At 37.4% G+C, this 18885-nt stretch overlaps 1 protein-coding gene across 1 annotated transcript; it reads right to left on the reverse strand.

Annotated features, from left to right (window-relative positions):
- Positions 1-373: 373 nt before the first annotated feature.
- Positions 374-8861, reverse strand: osr1 (odd-skipped related transciption factor 1). Its single transcript, XM_015381836.1, has 3 exons — positions 8570-8861; positions 1648-2361; positions 374-1011 (listed from the first exon to the last, which is right to left on the reverse strand). Exons 2-3 carry the CDS (start codon positions 2331-2333, stop codon positions 879-881), a joined length of 819 nt encoding a protein of 272 aa, XP_015237322.1. The 5' UTR covers positions 2334-2361; positions 8570-8861; the 3' UTR covers positions 374-878.
- Positions 8862-18885: the final 10024 nt, after the last annotated feature.

Below are 18885 nucleotides of genomic sequence, written 5' to 3' on the forward strand. Positions count from 1 at the left end.
ACCTTTTTAGGGTTAATGAATATAGTTGAAATGAAAATCAAGAATGAAAAATGTGAAATTTGGGAAAAATTTGAAAGAAATTTGGAAAATTAAAGATGTCAAAAGACCCTAACTTTGTGATATTTTCCACATTAAAGGTGCTTTACTAATATAATTGTGCATACCTAAAACCTAAATTATTTCAAAAGTGATCATGACTAAAAATGATTAAAGGTCGGGTTGCTGTAATAGCAGTTCTAGGAAGGGCAAATCTCATCCACTATAGCAGCTAATCTGCATAAAGATTAAACATTGCAATATAACATTCTAAGTTATAACAACATGAAATAAACTCAGTCAGCATAATACAGTAAAATATTTTATTTAGAAATGATTATTCATTTAAAAAATAAGTTTAGGAAATCCAGTGATATATGGGAATAATTAATAATCAGATTAAAGTGCAAAAATACAATTTGATATAATGCATTTGTACAAAAATAACATTGGAATTGATATTTGTGTGTCACTAACATGACTTCTAGAAAAATATCTTGCACACAGCGTCCCTCTTTAGGTTACAAACATTGGAATGAAACATTTGGGGTGACTAGAATCAAGAGGTCTTTTTCATTTTGAGCTCCATTTCATGTTCCACATATCCATTGTTGAGTTCGCTGCCAAATCGAACTCTGAAAACCTCAAACAAGGTCTTTATTAAGGCTTATTTCTAAGGAAAATCAAATGCTGGAGTATTTCTTCCGAAAGGAATGTTCACACAGAAAGCTGCACCTCCAACGGCTGAGATGAGAAAAGAAAAAAGAAAAGTCTTTGGCTGTTGTCTTTGGTCCTGTTGTTTTTCCAGTGTTCCTGGTCCCTTTCCCTGTTGCTGCAGTGAATCACTTCATTTTGGCCGGCTTTAGTTCCTTGACCTGCATGTGTAATGTTTTGTGGACAGCCAACGTCCTGGACTGACAGAATCCCTTTCCGCACTCTTGACATTTGAAGGGCTTTTCTTTGGAATGAATGTATCTGCAGGGAAAACAACAAGGCAGTGCATTATGGTACAGGAAGGCTACCAGAGCAGTTTTTTTTTTGTTTAGTTTTTTTTTACATTTTGTGCATAAAGTCAAGGACATACATGCAAACAATTTAGCGTCAACACAAACAGAACTTAATTCATGCTACATGCCTGCTACCTTAGGAGACCTAAATTCCAAATGCCTTTGCAAACCTGTCTCTTCATGTGGATGCTGCCTTATTTAGAAATTGTTTAATTTGGATTTCAAAACAGAGAAAGAAAGTGATTGGATTGTGATTCGAATAGAAATGTCTAGTAAAGTTGAGACATGGTAGATGCAAGATTTCTTACTGGTCAAACTTAAGAAGTTGGGTCCCTTCTTTCGAGCAGTTCTATTGTATAAGCTAAGCTAATCCAACAAATCTTCTAAATGCCGCAGAGTCTGTCATTATTCGGTCTCCGCTGTCAAAACTAATAATTTAAATGCAAATGCCTATATTTTAAATTATCCCTGCTTAAACAGGAATACAAAAATAGATTTTGATTCATTTGACTAAATATGAAGTGATTATATATGCTAAATAATCAGTACTTTTGAAATAAAATCAAAGACGTTATATAAATAAAGCATGAATCATTTTTCTCACCTGTGGTCCCTGAGATGGTCCTGTCTTCTGAAGGCCTTGTGGCAGATGTCGCAGGTGTAGGGCCTCTCATCTGTGTGCGTCCGCTCATGGATCAAAAGGTTGTAAGATTTTGTAAAATGTCGGCCACAAAACTTGCAGACAAATTCCTTCTTGGTCTTAGAGGGCAGTCTGCCTCGGCTGGACTTGCGCTCCGGCGAGGACAGCTTGGTCACGTCCAGCAGGCATCCCAGGCTGGCTGAGGTCTGGTGTTGGGATGAAACCTGCGCTGCTGCAGCTGCTGCAGCAGCAGCAACCCCCGTCATGCTCAGGTCCTCTACCTTCAGATGGTCCTCCTGTGTTGCTGCTGCTGCCAGGTTGGCGAAATCAAAGCGTGGTTTGCTCTTGGAGCTCTGCAGCAACCCTGTTGTGTCCAGCTTCGGTTGCAGAAGGTGGGGGAATATAGGGATGGAGGCCATGGAGGAGAACTGAGGAGGAAGCTTGGAAAATGTGCAGCGGGGGAAAGCCAGAGGTTGGTAGCCGAGGGTCCACTGCTGAAGATGGATGGCATGGAGAGCACTGAAGCTGTAGATGCTCTGAAAATGATCAGGTGGCAGCTGGAGACCAGTGGAGGTCTGGATGAGGGAACAGTTGGCCAACTGAAGGGATGGATGAAGAGGGACAGGGGCTGGTAGAGTCTTACTGCCCATGGCTGCTACTGCAAATCCTACAGGCAGGCTGATAAAGATAGAAAATAAAACAAAAATAAATTAAAAGTGTTCTAATCAAACAGTTTAAGCAGTGAAACAATAAAACAAAAATAATTTTCAATGGAAATTATTTGAAAGGACATCAAATACTGTTTCTTTTTTCTAAATATGTATATAGCTAAAGCCTAAAACCTATATAACGATCTTTTGAGTTCCCAGTCCTGCAATGCATGTCTAATAAAGCTACAGAAACTTTAGCTGACACCTTCAGCTGCACCCCATCCTGTGTCCAATCTCCTTTCTTCTTAGGAATAAAAATCCTTAATCTCATAAAACCACCATAAGCAGCAATAAACTTTATTTTTCCCTTGGGCAATTTAGGAAGAATTTTGGCCCACCTTTGTTTCCAGTGTTCAGTTCATTAATTTTTATGCACATTTCTTTCTGCGTATTTTTTCTTAAGATCTTACTGTAGCATTTGCAATGATTTGACTTTTACTGGGCTATTCTAATGCTTAAAACTATATAATTTGGTATAAAACAAGCCCTAATCATTACACCTCCACTACCATGCTTACACTAGTGGCTAGGGCATAGAGCTTCGAAGGTTCAGAGTTCGCTCCCCACTCTCAAAGACCACCACTGTGGTTCTCTGGGCCAGAACCTTAACCACACACTGCTCCTGGGGCGCCCCACAATGGCAACCCACTGCTCCCCAATGGGAAGGGTTAAATGCAGAGGTAAATTTCTCCAATGTCAGATCAATAAAGTTTAATTATTATTTTTTATTGGGGAGTGGCGGCCTAGTGGTTAAAGCGTAGAGCTTGGAATCCTGACGTTCTGGGTTCGAGCCTGTTTTCTGCAAAGTTAGACCCTTAACCCAACACCGCTCCCCGGGCACCGCACAATGGCAGCCCACTGTTCCCCAAGGGGATGGGTTAAATGCAGAGTTCATTTTGTTGCTCTGTACTTGTGACTGTGTTATGACAATTAAAAAAAATAGTTATTAAAAACAAAAATAAGGCTAAAAAGATCCTTAAACTCTCAATTTTTTAAGATTAACTCTGGCTTAAAAGATTTACGACCAGTTTTTAAACTATTTGACTCAATAACTGCAACCAACGTCTCCTTGAATCGAAAATATAGAAGCACTGCCAACATATGTGCATACTCCCAAAGCTGTGTGTGGGTGTTTCCTGTTCCCAGAAACATGCCCGGGGCTGTTGAGGGCAGAGAGACAGAATGACAGCATTCAGCCACAGAAATACCTGCGAGGTGTTACATCAGGTTTGATAAGCTGGAGTAACAATAGACAATAATGTTGCTTTGTCTAAGGCAGACGATGACAGACATGAGCAGCAGCTCCAGGTTTTAGAGCACAAACCACACCTTGGCATAGTGTCACTCATATGAAACCTGCTAACAGCTCTGCAGCTGCTGTTGAGTTTGTGAAAGTGTACCGACCAAAAGGAGGACTTGTTTCCTTTTTTATGAATGAACCAGAGAAGCATGTGCATGACTGCATAAAATCTGCCATATTTTTATGTTATTGTTAATTGGAAAAGTGAGAGTTTCACGATTAAGTCAATGGTCATATCTTATTGCACAGTAGTTTCTGTCAAAATGTCTTTGGCTCACGTTGTTTTGCATACGATTTTAGCAAAGACCAAGTTCATTTTAAAATGATAAAACATGATAGGCAGCTTGTAGCAGAACTTAGGGCCCACAAGCAGAAATAAAAATTGTGCATAATATCTTTCACAAAGTTGCTGATTCATCGCTCTGACTATTTTTTTCCCTTTAGCCTGCAATTTATTTTGGTTAAACAATTTAAACTACTTAGTTACAGGCAGTAAAACATCTGACTTCTTCTTGTAATGATCTAAAACTCAATCTGTTATGGTAATGCAGTTGTGGTTAAGAACAAAATGTCATAAAAATACAGTGATCATCTTTGTTCATGTAAGTATGAGCATGATCTAATAAATCCCATTTTTTTATTCTTAGAGAATAAAAGACCACATCTGAAGGAACATCTAAATAAAATCTAACAAGATGAAATCACTTCCATGTCATGAACCAGTTTCGCAGAAAATTAAAAGCATAAACTTTGTTGGCTGGTCCAGACATTTCAGAGTTTTATGTCCTGTCTCCTTTCATTCAGAGTGTAAATATTCTGGGTCATAATGGAGACGTTATCAACAAATACTTTGATGACATGAGCAGCTGCTAACTGTAAGCAAATTTTATGTTTCAAAAATCTGTTTCCAAATCTGTTTATTACAGACTGGGCTAAAGGCCGTCGACAACATAAAGAAAAAAATGTCGTTAAAATACAGTTATATATGTTTTTACTGACTTCCTCTTGTTGACAATGGATATTAGAAGCAACTGGCTCTCAGGTATCATGAACACTAAACTTGACAAGTTTAACAACTAAATGTGAAACTTGATGCTCTAACAAACCTTTTTAATTGATATAAAAACATTTTTAGGCATAAGATATAATTTATGTTTTAAAAAGTGACACATTAAATGCCTTTTTTTATTGTATTATGTGTATTTGTATTACTTTTCACATCAATAAGCAGCAATTCTTTGCAATCTTCTTTATAATTTTTTGTCATTTAGAACAGAAAGTAGGTGAATCAGTGGAAAAGTTAATGACATAAATATATATAAAAGTCATCATATGACTTAGTGAAAGAGCAATAGGATAACTTACCATGTAGTTTAGCAAGGAAACAACTAAACTTTAATTTAAGTAAGCTCCTAAGAACTAATCTGAAAAAATATGGCAGAGAATCATACTCTCTTTGAGAAATTATCCTCCAACATCTTTTCTTTGAAAAAAAGAAAAAAAAAAGTTTAGTTATTTTTTTTTGTTATTTTTTTACAATCCCTATTTAATTGTAGCAAGGCCTAAAAACCTATGAATATACGTGTATAACAGTTATAAAAGGTACACCAGACTGAATATTTTTTTTTGGTTCACTTGTAAAATTATGAAATTTGTGGATGACCCCATAGTAAATAAACAGGTGTTGCATGACGGTGCAATTTGTAACACTGTTGCCTTGCTACAAGAAAGTTGCAGACTTTGGTGTTTACATGTTCTCCACATGCATGTGGGGCTTCTCTCTGGGTACTCCAGCTTCCTCCCACAGTCCAAAAACATGACTGTTATTGGCTTTACTATATTCTCCTTAGTTGTGAGTGTGTGTGTGTCTGCATGGTTGTGTGTCTTGGTGTCTCTGTGTTGCCCTGCTATACATTGGCGACCTGTCTATGGTGTACCCCGCCTTTCGCCCATAGACTGCCAGAGATAGGCACTGACCCCACCGCAACCCTGATGGGATAAGTGGAAGATGATGAATGGATGGACAAATGATCCTAGACTGAGAACTTAATTAACATAAAAAACAGCTAAATAAGAAAACAACTAAGATGATTAAGGCATTTAGTGAATAACTAAATATGTGCATTAATAGGATGATAATAACTAAGTCGTTAAGAAAGAGATTAAGTAAATATATATACAATGCACGTATCATATAAAAAAAAAATCTATAGATCATTATGTGCATTATATTTGTGTTCAAAGGGGCTATAACAGATGGCCGTTTATTGACTTTTCATCGAAAAATTTAGAAGTGAACCTATAATCACTCTATCTAAACACATTTAATGATAATGCACCAAAACAATAGTTACAAAGGTAATCAATATTTCAAAATAACTTAGATAAAAGTTGAAAAAAAAGTGTAACTTTTCTAACTGACATTTTCAGTTTGTAACTAATCAATACAGTATATATATAATCCATGTATCTTGATTAAAGAGCTAATGCTGATTTTATGGAGCAGGTATTCAATAAAGGAAGAAAATCTGAGTTTGATCTTGAACTCAACAAGACAAAAATGATCCTTGTCTCTTCTGTGTAATTTTAGATCCTCTGAATGCTGCTGAATGTGTTGAGATGACGGTGAACTCTCATTAGACGACACCTGATGCTTAAATATACAGTTTGTTTGGTTATCATTTTCATGAATCAAAATTCGATAAGAAAGTGTACTGAATAACCTTTAAAATATGGTGAGAGGGAATAAAAAAAATAGTATTTAAAATAAATCGATCAGAAAAAAACACTTTAGATAATGCTCACCATTAAAAAAAAATAAGTTTTACATTACAATTTTTTGAAAAGCCTATTTTATTAGTTTACCCCCAGCTTTGTATTTGTTATAAAACAGTGTTAGAAAGTTTAACAATTTGTTAAAAGCTGCAGATTTTCAGCAGTCCTTCCTGAAAGTGCAGAAAAGGTTGCTAATGAGGAGCTCAAACAGCCCCCCCACCAGCTCCTCCTTTCTGATCACCACGCAGAAGTAATTGACTTTTATGTAGGAGGTCATTAGAGGAGATAAGTTCCCTGCTCCCGTTAACCCTTATATGTCTGCAGTGGCCTCCAAGGTGCTTTGTGGCAACTTCAGTTTGGTCAGGACTGTGAGATTCAGCACCTCAGAGAGCTTTGCAGTGGGACACTGCTTCTCACCCTCACCTCATCACACTCAGAAAAGATAAGCAGGTCTCAGGCCCTCTGTTGAGTTTCTTTCACTTTGCTGCAATAATTTACATTTTAACATGTTTGGGAGAACAGAAGGTAGGAAAAAAAACAGTGAAAAGTAGTAGTAGTCTTTTTAAACGTTTTAGTTAACCTGAAACATAGGTAAATTAATTATAAATATATAAACATATTACTTTATTTAAAAAAATCTCTTAGTTAAATTGAATATTAGGGATAACAAAGCACAAAAACTTTCTAAAAAGGTATCGTTGCTGCACAAAATCATAATAAGGATAACATCAGAAATGGAGTTTAATATTAAGGCCTGTTGTAGTTTACAGAAGACTTCTCAGAAAGTTTGCTCTTTTTTTTCTGTTTTTCATGTGCACACATGTGAAGCTGCAGTAGTGATTTGTAAAAGTTGTGGACCTTATATCACAGATGATAAATGGCTGTGTGTTTGGAGAATGCGGCGTCCTTGTGCGCTCGGCAAGAGAGAGGTTTCTTTTTCTGCGCTCTGAAGAATAAACACCTGTCAGCAGGAAACTGTAAACCTCAGGCCTCTCTCATGAACTTTAGTTTCAGGAAACCCTTCATACCCCAATTAATACAATTCGGGGTTAGGATCTTCTTACTTTTAGATAAAGAGAAATGTATTTGCTAAAGTCTGTTTTGTCTTGAGTGAAATAAGCAGTTAAAATAAAAAAAATTAAATAAAAAAAACAGGAAGATTTGAGGCAAATTGTTTAATAAAATATAATTGCGAGTGGGGGGGGGGGTGCAAAGTTAATTAAATTACAGTTATAATTGAGTCCTGATGATTTTTCAGTAGCGCATCTCTGTTCAAATTCTGAACTTATCCATATCTTTGCTTCCTTTCAGATGTTAAATTTTAGTCCTATAAACTAATCTGAGATTATTTTTTTACATCCTTAATAATGAAGCAGTGTTACAGAAATAATATTGCTAATTTATTAGAAGAAAAAAAAAGAATTTAATGGTTAGAAATTGTATTGAAACAACAGAGAGATATGTAAGAGCAGGCGCACCGTCTGTTTAAAGTTCTGGGTGATTCTGAGATAATTTAGAGGCTTTTGGAGGCATCAAAGATAAATCACAGTTTGAATCGTCGGATTTCACCCCCAAGGAGCCCTTTAAATGCATCTAAACTTAATTAGATCCCATGTGTGATTTGGTGGAGCAGTGTGATTAATCAGCTAATGAGGCCGCTGTGAAGGTGCCAGAAAGCATCGGCAAAGATGTTTATTCAAAGAGGAGACAACTTTATTTGTTTAGACCCCAGTAAAAAGTTTTCATCAATTTTCTAGTTCAAAACGGAGAAGGTTTTTGCTTGTTTGTTTGTTCGTTTTTTGCGGATAAACTGAGTTAAAGAGACAATATTACATTAAATGAGTTGAAAAATAAATTGTAAGTAAAAAATAACGTATTTCATATAATTGTAAAACAAATCTGCTACAGTGCTTTAAAAATAAAAACTGAATCATTTTGATTAAAATTGAACGTCATGCAGCAGTTTAACAAGAAACACCTGTTGCGCTTTGAGTCAATATGGAAATCCAAAATATTTAAGGAAATCCTTATCATAAGAAAAAATGTGATCATTTTTTTTTCTTTTTAATAACATGATAAATAAAAAGAAATAAAGACTTACCACTAAAAGTTGAGTTTAATTGGTTTTCTCCCGCAGGGACGCAGTAAATATGAAAGCCCGTGTGGCAGCTGTCTGAACCCGGACTGGAGCGTCAGTGAGCCGGCTGGAGCAGCAGCATTTCCCAGCTGCCTCAGTCTGTTCTCTGCTGATCTGACGTGTTTGGTTCGGATCTTTTCTGCGCTCAGATGTTCAGGCACTGTGGTGTTCACGCCTCTCCGCTCTGCCTCACTGTTCTGCGCTCTCTCCTCCTGTCGGCCGCCTCTTATCTCAGCCCACAGTCCAACACCTCCTGGCACGTCACACAGCCAGCCCATAAGCTCAGCACCGTCCGACAGAAAGCATGCACAGCTGGACATTGAGAAGATGCGCTCCTCTGAGCTGGGTTGGCTCTTGGTGCGGCCAACAGAGCGCGCGCGCGCTTCTGCACTGATTAAAAGCGCCATTAGGTGATAAAAACTTGGGGGGTAAATCCATGTTCCATCTTTTTTATTTATTTATTTATTTATTTGTCCATCTGCAGCTACATTTGCACATGTTATAAGAATTTTATTGACTTTTTCTCACATCAGCAAAGCACACGCGTCCGCACGCCCCGGTGCAGAAATGTTTGAGAATAGCGACTCCTGTGGGCCTCATAGCTCCCAGCAGCAGAAGCCTGATGGATTTATTTTCAGTTAATGTCAAACTTAAACAATTCAACAGGTGCATCTCAACAAAACAGAAAACAATTGAGAAGAAGATGCGTATAAGAAAGTTGCCCCAAAAAGTCAGGGTTCTAAGCTATAAGATAAATAGTCATTACACACAGAGGGAGGTGTTTTTAAGCATTTAATCCACGTTTTTGAATTACATTGGACACCAAATATGAACATGAGAATAATACGAGTAATAGTGAGTTTTTAGTCTGAATCACTTTCCATCTGAAACAATGGTGTTTTTTTAAGGTGTGTGCCTTAAATGCTTTGTCATTATAGTGACCTTTGATCAGCCTGTGGATGCAGGTTGCTCAGAAAGTGACTTCATCAGCATTATTGGCTCTGGAGTCTCTCAGCTTCCTCTGGACAACATATTTTCTTTAGGGTTTAAAATAAGATCAGTGCATCTATTGGATGCTGTGGCTACCCAAATGACCTCTGGGAATAGACCCTTAACACTGGACCAAAATTTAGGAAGCTCCCGTCCACCAGTTTCTATTCTACATCATCCAGGTAACTGACATCGCCTTTGGTTCAGGAATGACTGAATTCCTGAAACTAGTTCCAATTGTAACCAAAGCCCACCATACCTCTCCCTACAATTCTTAGGCTTTTACAATCCTTTGAAGTATAGAGTCTCTTGTCCTAGATTTTCAACCATACTGTTAATTTCTCCAAATTCTTCATCATGAGCATGGATGCAGAACGTGGATATCCTCCTTGCAGAGGCTTTAAATAAGTGTCTCCCTTACAAATGTGTGTAATAGATCTACAGTTTTGAGTTGAAATACAGAAATAAATTGGCTTTAAGCATCACTAGATATTTATCTGACAGCTGAGCAAACTACAGAGCACTTAAAAGTAATTAGTCTAAACATTCAGCAAGTTATTTTTTACAGTAACTAGAAATCAGGAAAATCATGCTTTTGCAATACTACTTTTAGTCTGAATTTATTTTTCTTCCATATGATACATGAGTATTTTTTTCTGCTTTATAGCTTTTGACATAGTCCTTTTGGAATGATGACTTTAGCCAATGGTACATGCTGCTTTAGCTTGTTATCCAATTTTGATCCACGTTTTTAAGTTCTATGCCCTGTTTGGAAAACGTCCAGCAAAGCCCTGATGTGATGCAAAGAAAAGCCCCTTTTCATTCTGATGGTTTCACTTAGTTTCAATGCATTAACCATCCTAAACCCAGGCAGCATATTCTTGGAAAGAAACATGAGGCACCTATATACTTTATTTAGAACAGATGAAAGTTCTGAAATGTTTATACAAAGCAGCATAGAGCTACAAAGAAGGAACACTGATTTCAATGTTGTAGCAAAATGAAACAAAAGGACGTTTGTGTAATCTTGTGGATTATCTTGAATAAGATGATAAGATGCATTGGAACAGCCAAGCTGGAAAATAAAGCTTTTAAACCAAATGAACGTTAGAATATAGAAATGTAATAAAAGGCGGGGGAGAGTATTTAGCAATCTTACCACCTGATGGATACCTTTTTTGTCATCTTCAGTCCAATGCTAACCTTTCTGACCTGGATAACTAAAATGCGAGTTTAATGAACTCAAATACTGTGAAATGCCTCAAAACACCATGTTGATCTTTTCCTTCCTGCATTCCATGTGTTTGTTACATGGCCTGTATTTGTATAGTGCTTTTTAAAGTCAGGAGTCTTGACCAAAGTGCTTCATACTACATTCAGTTATTCACCCATCCATGGGCAGACTCACACACTGAGGATGGCAAACTACATGGTAGCGACAGCTGTCCTGAGGCTTACTGACAGAAGCAAGGCTGCTGTGCACTGGCACCACCAGTAGGCAAAGTGAAGTGTCTTGCCCAAGGACACAACGACACTTAAAGGCAGAACTGGGGCTTACAGTAAACCGACAACCCTCCGGTTGCAGGGCAAACTGCTGCATCCAAAGCGACTGATGTCACCATCAACATGAGAACAGTCCAAACAAATTCTTCGGACTTTTCTCCCTGCTGCCCTCTGACAGGAGACTTTGAAGCATCCAATGCAGGTCCAGCAGATTCCAGAACAGTTTCTTCCCATCTGCCATTAGACTGCTAAATGTTGTATAAAATACGGTTTATAAAAAAAAAAAAAACTGAATGTTGGAAACTGTAAATCATATACAGTCGTTTACATTCTATCACTGCTGCACTTTAAAAATGAAAACGTCTTGAGATCTGCACTGAACAAAATTTCTTTTTGTATACACTGTGTATACAAAATGACAATAAAGTCTGTCTAAGTCTAGGTTGGTTGTACATCATACAACCAACTCATGGTTAAATCCACCAGCACCTTCATCTTTATTTCCAAACCCCTGTAACTTTCATGCTCATGCATTCACTGCTTCTTCATTCATGTCTTGTCTACCCTTGCAGACTGAGACGCTGCACATTTTCCAACTTTATTAACTGGTTTCTCTCATACTCTCCTGTCCCTGCTCAGCCAGTCTGATTAGAGCTGCAAATTCTTTTGTTTCTCAACCTTCCTGTCTTCCACCTTTCTGTATGATCTTCAGATCAGTGAAATTCTTTGTTTTGTTAGTAGAATTAATCATATATATCTCCTGCAATAAACAATGTGTTCATAAACGTTGGTTAGAATCATGCAAAGTTGATGTTTCACAACTGTCAGCAGAAATAAAAGCTGCTTTATTAAGCAATAGTCTACCGGTTAGCAAGCAGTTAAGATGTGAAGAAGAGAGTTTAGCTCTGAGTTTGTGAGCAAACTCAGCTTAAACCAAAGGACAATAGGTGGCAGCTGAACAACAGTCCCATGGTCTCTCCCTGGTGAGCTTTGCTCCTCACCCTGCCGAAGCTTAGGCCTACCTGGCGCGTTTCATCTCTTTTGTTTGAGTCCAGGCCAGTGCGCGATGAGAACGTGTAATTTTACGATCACATGAAACCACAGAGGGTGGTTGTTCGTAGAAACCAAAACACCATTGACTCACACTGGAACTATTTGGGATTGGAGCTGCTTTTGATTTAGATAAAATTAGGCCTGGTTGCAGGTGCACTTTTGTGCATGCAAATACACAAGTGTGTTTAACACATACTTAAAGACAGCACACTACCGCGGGCTCTGGGCTTATTCCTCTATGATTTCAGCATTCCTGCAGTAACTGCTTCTGCTGGAGAGCAGATTTTTATAGGTTTAGAACTATTTTATACCGTTCTCAGGATCACAATGTGCAGGTTTAATTTGAAAAGTTCTATATGTGCGCTGGACCGAAGAAATATAATGTGAAAGTAGGTGCCAAGACCATCATGTGTATGCTGTGGGTGTTTTTTTTTTTAAGGGGGAGCATTATGAAAGCAATTATGATGTATTTTTCACCGTGGCAAGAGGGAAGCCAGCTTACAGCATCCTTAGAAACCTGAGAAATGGAAAACTTGAAAATAAACCCAATCCAAGTAATTCAACATTCCAATGTAAATGGTTAACCAAAGTATGCTGCTTGATAATATTAGTGTTAATTTGTTAAACTAAAGGTGGTTTCACATTTATAAATATTTAATTAAAATGGGAAAGGATTCATTGCTTTGAAACCATTATTGTCCAGTTATAACACAAAAGACCAGTATAGTTGTCTCTGGACTGAATAATAAGAATCATACTATGCCTTGAAAAAATACTTGTTTTTCATAATCTTCTATAATACAAACTCTATACTGCAGAATAAGGTATCAGAAGCCTTCCTTTGAGATTTCTGCCAATACTAACATGTTCATCTAACCTAATTGGTGCATATCTTTTCTGACATTTGTTGTCATTTGTTTGACCAAATCCCAAAGATGCTCAGTGGGTGATTGTGACAAGCCCAAATGTAAAGATTTGAGCATGCAGCTCTCATATATACCATGAAACCTCTTAGACATCTGTTTAACCCACATTCTGTAAAGTTTGTACAGTCTAACCACCACCCCTCATTCAAACATGGGCTGTGACTCATATGAAGATCCATCAGAAGCTCGTGATGCTGCCTAATGAGTGTATAAAGCATCCTCTGTGTGTGAAGATCTTCAGTCTCTCTTCTAACTGATGCTCCAGGCATTGCCTGATGCCACAATTATGCCATCTGGTGGCTGTTGTAGATTTTACCAGGTGCACCTTCGCAGTCATCCATCACTCATTAATACAAAATAGAAATCAGCTGGACTGAAAACATTCAAAAAAAGAATTGCCATGTCCATTTCTGAACTAAAGCAGCCTTTCAGATGAGAAATGAAACACCTTCAAGAATCAAGACATGAATTACACTAGCGTTCTTCTTCTTCACTGAGGATTGCACTAATTCAGCCTATTTGGTCTTTTCATTTTCTACTCCTTGAAAAACTTTTCTAAATCCTTCATCATCTGAGAACTGTAGGTTGTTTTCTGTTTGTTTGTTTTTGTTTTTTTGCCATTTATTAATGCATTTTGAGGGTTGTATTTATCTTTAATCAGTATTGAGCCTAATAAGTTTGTTTCTCAGTTAATTTATTCTTGATGTCATTGATAACTACTACTTGTTCATTTTTCTCATAGTCTTGTTTAAGCATTGAGGAAATTTCAGCATCAGTCAGTTCAAAATGAAACCTGATAATGAGAACTGCACAGAAATTAACTTTTTAAACATGATAGAGATTAATTCTGATAAACTATAAGAAATGTTTCTTTGAACCTTATTATAATTTAGCTTAATATAATTATAATGTGGCTATTACTTTTATTTTATTGTAACTCAAATATGGCAGACCATTCTTTACCCAAACTTTACATACAAATATTTTGTGTACAATGCATACCACTTTATTGATAGAGTATCAATTAAAGAGCTATTTTTTGATCAAATTAAAGATGAAGATTAGAAAGACTCCAATATCCAACACCATCATAGTTATTTTGGTAGCTCAAGAATGACTGAAACGATGTAAGCCAGGCGGTTTGAATTTGTTATATGTAGGTAAAATAATAAATTATCAGTGTTGGCTGGTGCAGGGAGTATAAATCAGAGTTCCATAACCTACCGTGTCTTGTTACCAAAAGATAAAAGCCTGGATCATGGCGGGCAGAAGCTGCTCGTCCATCATCAGCTGTGTCCCTGATCCGATGCAGGAGGTTACTGATGCCTCTTTGTGCCAGACATGGATGCTCTGAGGATAATATTCCAAAGAGAAACCAGGCTTTGATGGAGGATACTTCCAACCTGTGGATCATAGTCATACTTCCAGCATAATGATGGGTTCCATATGGAGAGGCTACTGCAGCCTGCACGAAGCAGCTGTACATGATATTTGACTAGCACAGTGAACATTTATTCTTCTTTTTTCATTTTAATCACTGCATGAAATAGATTCTCAGAACGCTGATGTTCCCCTGGCTGCGCACAGTTAATCCAAAACACTTCTATTCCTCTGTGTTTTAAAAAATTCACATTGCATCATGAAGGAGACTGAATCCAATCAGACCAACTTGTAAGAGATGTAGTTCTCCTGCCAGCAGATCAAACACAGGCCTAAACAAAGGAAACAATCTCCATTTCAGAAATTAGCCCCAGTTCAAAGGTTGGGTAACAAGCAAAATCCCAACTAGGTTTGTTATAGATTACTCCTGTATCTTATAAAGCACTGTTTTGTTTTAATTTAATGCTATTAAAGTTGATGAAATACCAGACGAAATAACAAAAGCTTTACAATTTCTGCCAACATGTCACAATAGTTGCCAACCATTTGATTTGGTCTTAGAGAATAGCTGTCTTTTAGATGATGTGAAGTGATAACAACTAAATCTGTGTTAGTTGAAACAGTATAGAAAATCCCCCAAATGGGTCAGAAACAACATGCAATAGTATTCAAAATTAAACTACATGCAAAATCATATTTGTTTATTTTTTGTTTGTTTTTCTTAACATTGTGTTTATTGAATTTTCGCACATTGAAAATCTTTTCTTTTACTCCATCCCCTTTAATTGTTTTTTTACGTTTAAAATGACACAACCCTAGTGAACCAATCAAAGTGAGCCCCACGGGTTTGTCCGGTTATAGTCACCCTTCCTGAGCCTAGAGCCCTTGTAAAGATTAAATGACAGCGTGGTAGAGGGATTTACCATTTCTGGAGCTAGGTGGATAATTCTACAGGGGGCAAAATCAGTTCCCTTTATGGGTTTACCAAGATGGTGGCCCCTGTTTAATGCAGGACTAGCTTCTGTGTAACAGCTACAAACCACAAATCACTACATTTATTTTTCTTTGCCTAATTAAGTCTTCATTGGATAAGAGGTAGGCAGGGAGTTAGAGTCCAGGGTCAAGGGGACACTAACCAATACTTTAGCCATATAAGGATTCTAGATGGTGTCAGGGGAGTACTTTTATGACATACAAAGATCTGTGTTAACAGCAGTGTAAAATCCGACTGAGAGCTTGGTCAGACTGATGAGAACTGATGACAGTAAAATCAGATCTTTTTTCCTGTTTGACTAATGTTTGACTTTGCCAAAGATGCCCTTTGGCACTAACTGTGGTCAGAAGCAGCGGTGTAGACAAACATTTATAGGGGTGGCCAGGCAGGGACCAAATGTGACCTGCCTGCAGGGTTGCTCAATGTGGACAGGTGCCAAAACCAGTTTAGGCTAAATCTACACTGTACCAAGGAGAAAATGAACTAGCGCAACATTCATATTTACTAAATAAAAGATAAACTAGATTTTCCTAAAGCCTTTGCTGGTACATGACCACATGAATCCATGTTTTCTAAGTGAAAGGTATAGTTCCATCTATTGGCATGCTGTTTCTTTGAATTTACACATATAGCATTTATGTATCAATTTAGCATTGTTTTCCAATGGTTCTACCTCTCACTTCACAGTCACAAAAAGCAGTCTTACAAGAGTATGAGAAGAAGAGGAAGGCTTCAGAAGAAAGAAATATAGACCATTGTGTATTTCAGGAGATTCCTTCAATTGATGACACCTAGATGACTTGCAGAAACATATCTTCTCTTTTCTCTCATAAAACATTAATACTACTCCTGAAAAAAATTCATTTTAATGTTATTATATTGATGTAACTAATTAAATACTGTATTTTTGTTGTCAGATTATTGTTAAAAGATGAACAGTCAGAATGTAAAATGAGTTTCAACATTACATTTTTAGACTTTTACTGCTGCCACCCTCTGTTCTAGCAGGGAACTTCTTGCGCATTACGGCCTTGTGGGATCACCTGATAGTGGTGGCCATAGAGAGGTTTGGCCTCCTCTGGCCCCCCATCTTGCTCCGCCCTTGACACATGCATAAACAGAAACTGTACAATTAGCCAATCATCAAATGACACTCAAGCTTTTCTAAATGAGGAAAGCACTGTTGAACCAAAGGACATCTCCCATTTAGAATATCATAGCAGGCTTGTTGCACAGAATTTCATTGCGTTTCATTTTACTGCTAGGCTTTAGTCACTATGGCTGGGGGAAAAAATGATGTGAAACATCAGCAGGTGGACATCAATCCCAATTATTCTTCAAGATATTACACAGAAACTCAAAGCCATGGCTTAAAGGGTTTCACCAGAACCAATAGCTTGTTGACTATTTTAATCAGCCTTGCTAACATGTTACCTTTAGCCAGAAGCTTAGGATAAAGTGTAAAGATGGAGGACTAACACCTTTAAGTGCACAGTTCCTGGTCAAATGACATTGCCACTTATCTAATTTAGGTTGGGAGTTGAGAATTAGGTGTTTTTTTATATGTATTTCCAGGTATTTAAGGACAGAATTATAAATTGGAAGTTAATTGGATTAGTTCCCAGAGAAATGTGGATATTCCAGTGTCTAAAATGTGAAATGCTGAAGATTTTCAGTAATCCAGGTCATAGTCATTCCAAAAAAGTAAAAAAAAAAAAAACAATCCACTGGACTTTGTTTCCATGTTTTTAAGACGTTTCTCTTCCCATCCAGGAAGCTTTTTCGATTCAAATGAAATAACGTTGAGTTCGAGGCTTTATAGAGTGGACCAAAAACAGCTGGCTAGCATGTTAAGGATTATTAAGTCCTTTTGAATTTGGTCATAGCTCTGTAAACAAATGCCTGGATACCTCTGAAGTGATAAGTGGAGGGACAACATCTTAAGGATTATCTTGGAGAATCACAGGAGGTGTCAGGAATGAAGGAGTTCCATACCTCTCCTCTTAGATTGTTTTCACATGGTTCAGCTTCATACCAAGAAGTGACTACATAAAATGATCTAAAAAGAACAACATTTATGGAGGATGTTGCTACTAAAAAAATGTCTATGGTAGTCTTATTTTTCATGCCTAGATGGATGATTTATTTTTCAAAAACTCGATCATCAGAACCACTGACAGAAGGGGAGCATGGGATCAGTGTCCCCCGTGGTTTTATGACTAAGCAATAGCATCTGAATAAACTAGTTTTAACAGATACAGACCATTTAAAGTCATATCCAGTCTGAAACTTGTGCGTAGGTGGTATCTCTTCTGGACATATTTGTTTTATACATGGATGCATCACTACTCTGCAATCTACTCACCCTTGATATGGTCTTTTTGGGCCGCTGTGCAAACCAAGAATGTCTCTGCTCATGCTTGAAATCATCTATCATTACTTGAGAACCTTTGCGGTATCACTTTGTTTATTTTAACTGCTGCTTAATGGGCTGGCACTACAAACGCAATGCACTTAGCACATAATAAATACTGCTCTTTTGAAATGGTTATCATTTTCATGTTTCTGGAAGTAAAGTGTAGTCTCTGTAGATAATATACAAAGAAGCCTTTTAATATCCGCAGCTGAATTAATGTTCAGCACCACAGATCAAACCGTGGAGGGAACAGTTTTGATTTTGTGCCAAGAATGTAGACACATATCTTGCTTTTAGCATAAGAGGACTTAATATCCTACAAAGAAACTCGAAACATCTAAAAATGAAAAGATTGCTACTTGAGGAAATCCCAGAGAACTAGCAATGGTGGTAATCTTTTAAGGGTGATATGATATGCATTTTCAACAAGATGAGGCTGATGATTTTACAAAAGAAGCATACCACTCTTTGACCTCTGGAGTTTATGTTGAATAAATGTTATTGGTCTCCTGCTATCATAAAACATTGATTCTTTGATATATAGTCATTTAATATTAAATGCCCAGTTGAACATCAGACACAGTGAGCTGAGAATTTGAAACAGCTTCCAAGAGTTGCTAAAGTCCTGGCCTTGAATGGTGTGAAGGTCCATCCAACAGGCAGGTCACAGATCTGACCTCCATCGTTAGTTTTCGCTTTTCCGTGAAGTGTTGCAATGGTTTACAGCCTCCGAGGCCTAGTTTTCTCAATGTTATTCTTTTCTTTGACATGGGAAAAGAAGCATTACATGGCCTGATTTATATTTTCTTATGTCCTTGGTGAGGCTCTGGGGAAAAAAAAGAGCCAAAATCTTTGGCTTCTGTTGGAAGGAAAAAGGGGAAATATTGCTCCCTGTGCGACTCGTTTTTGAGGAATTTCTGTCGCAGCATTACTACTGTTTTCTGGACAGAGCTGCTCGTCTTTGAGTCAGGATATTCTCCTCTCCACAGATCTAAACTCATAGTTAGGATTCACCTTT

Source organism: Cyprinodon variegatus, unplaced genomic scaffold (assembly GCF_000732505.1).
Source record: "Cyprinodon variegatus isolate N-32 unplaced genomic scaffold, C_variegatus-1.0 Scaffold243, whole genome shotgun sequence".
NCBI lineage: Eukaryota > Metazoa > Chordata > Actinopteri > Cyprinodontiformes > Cyprinodontidae > Cyprinodon > Cyprinodon variegatus.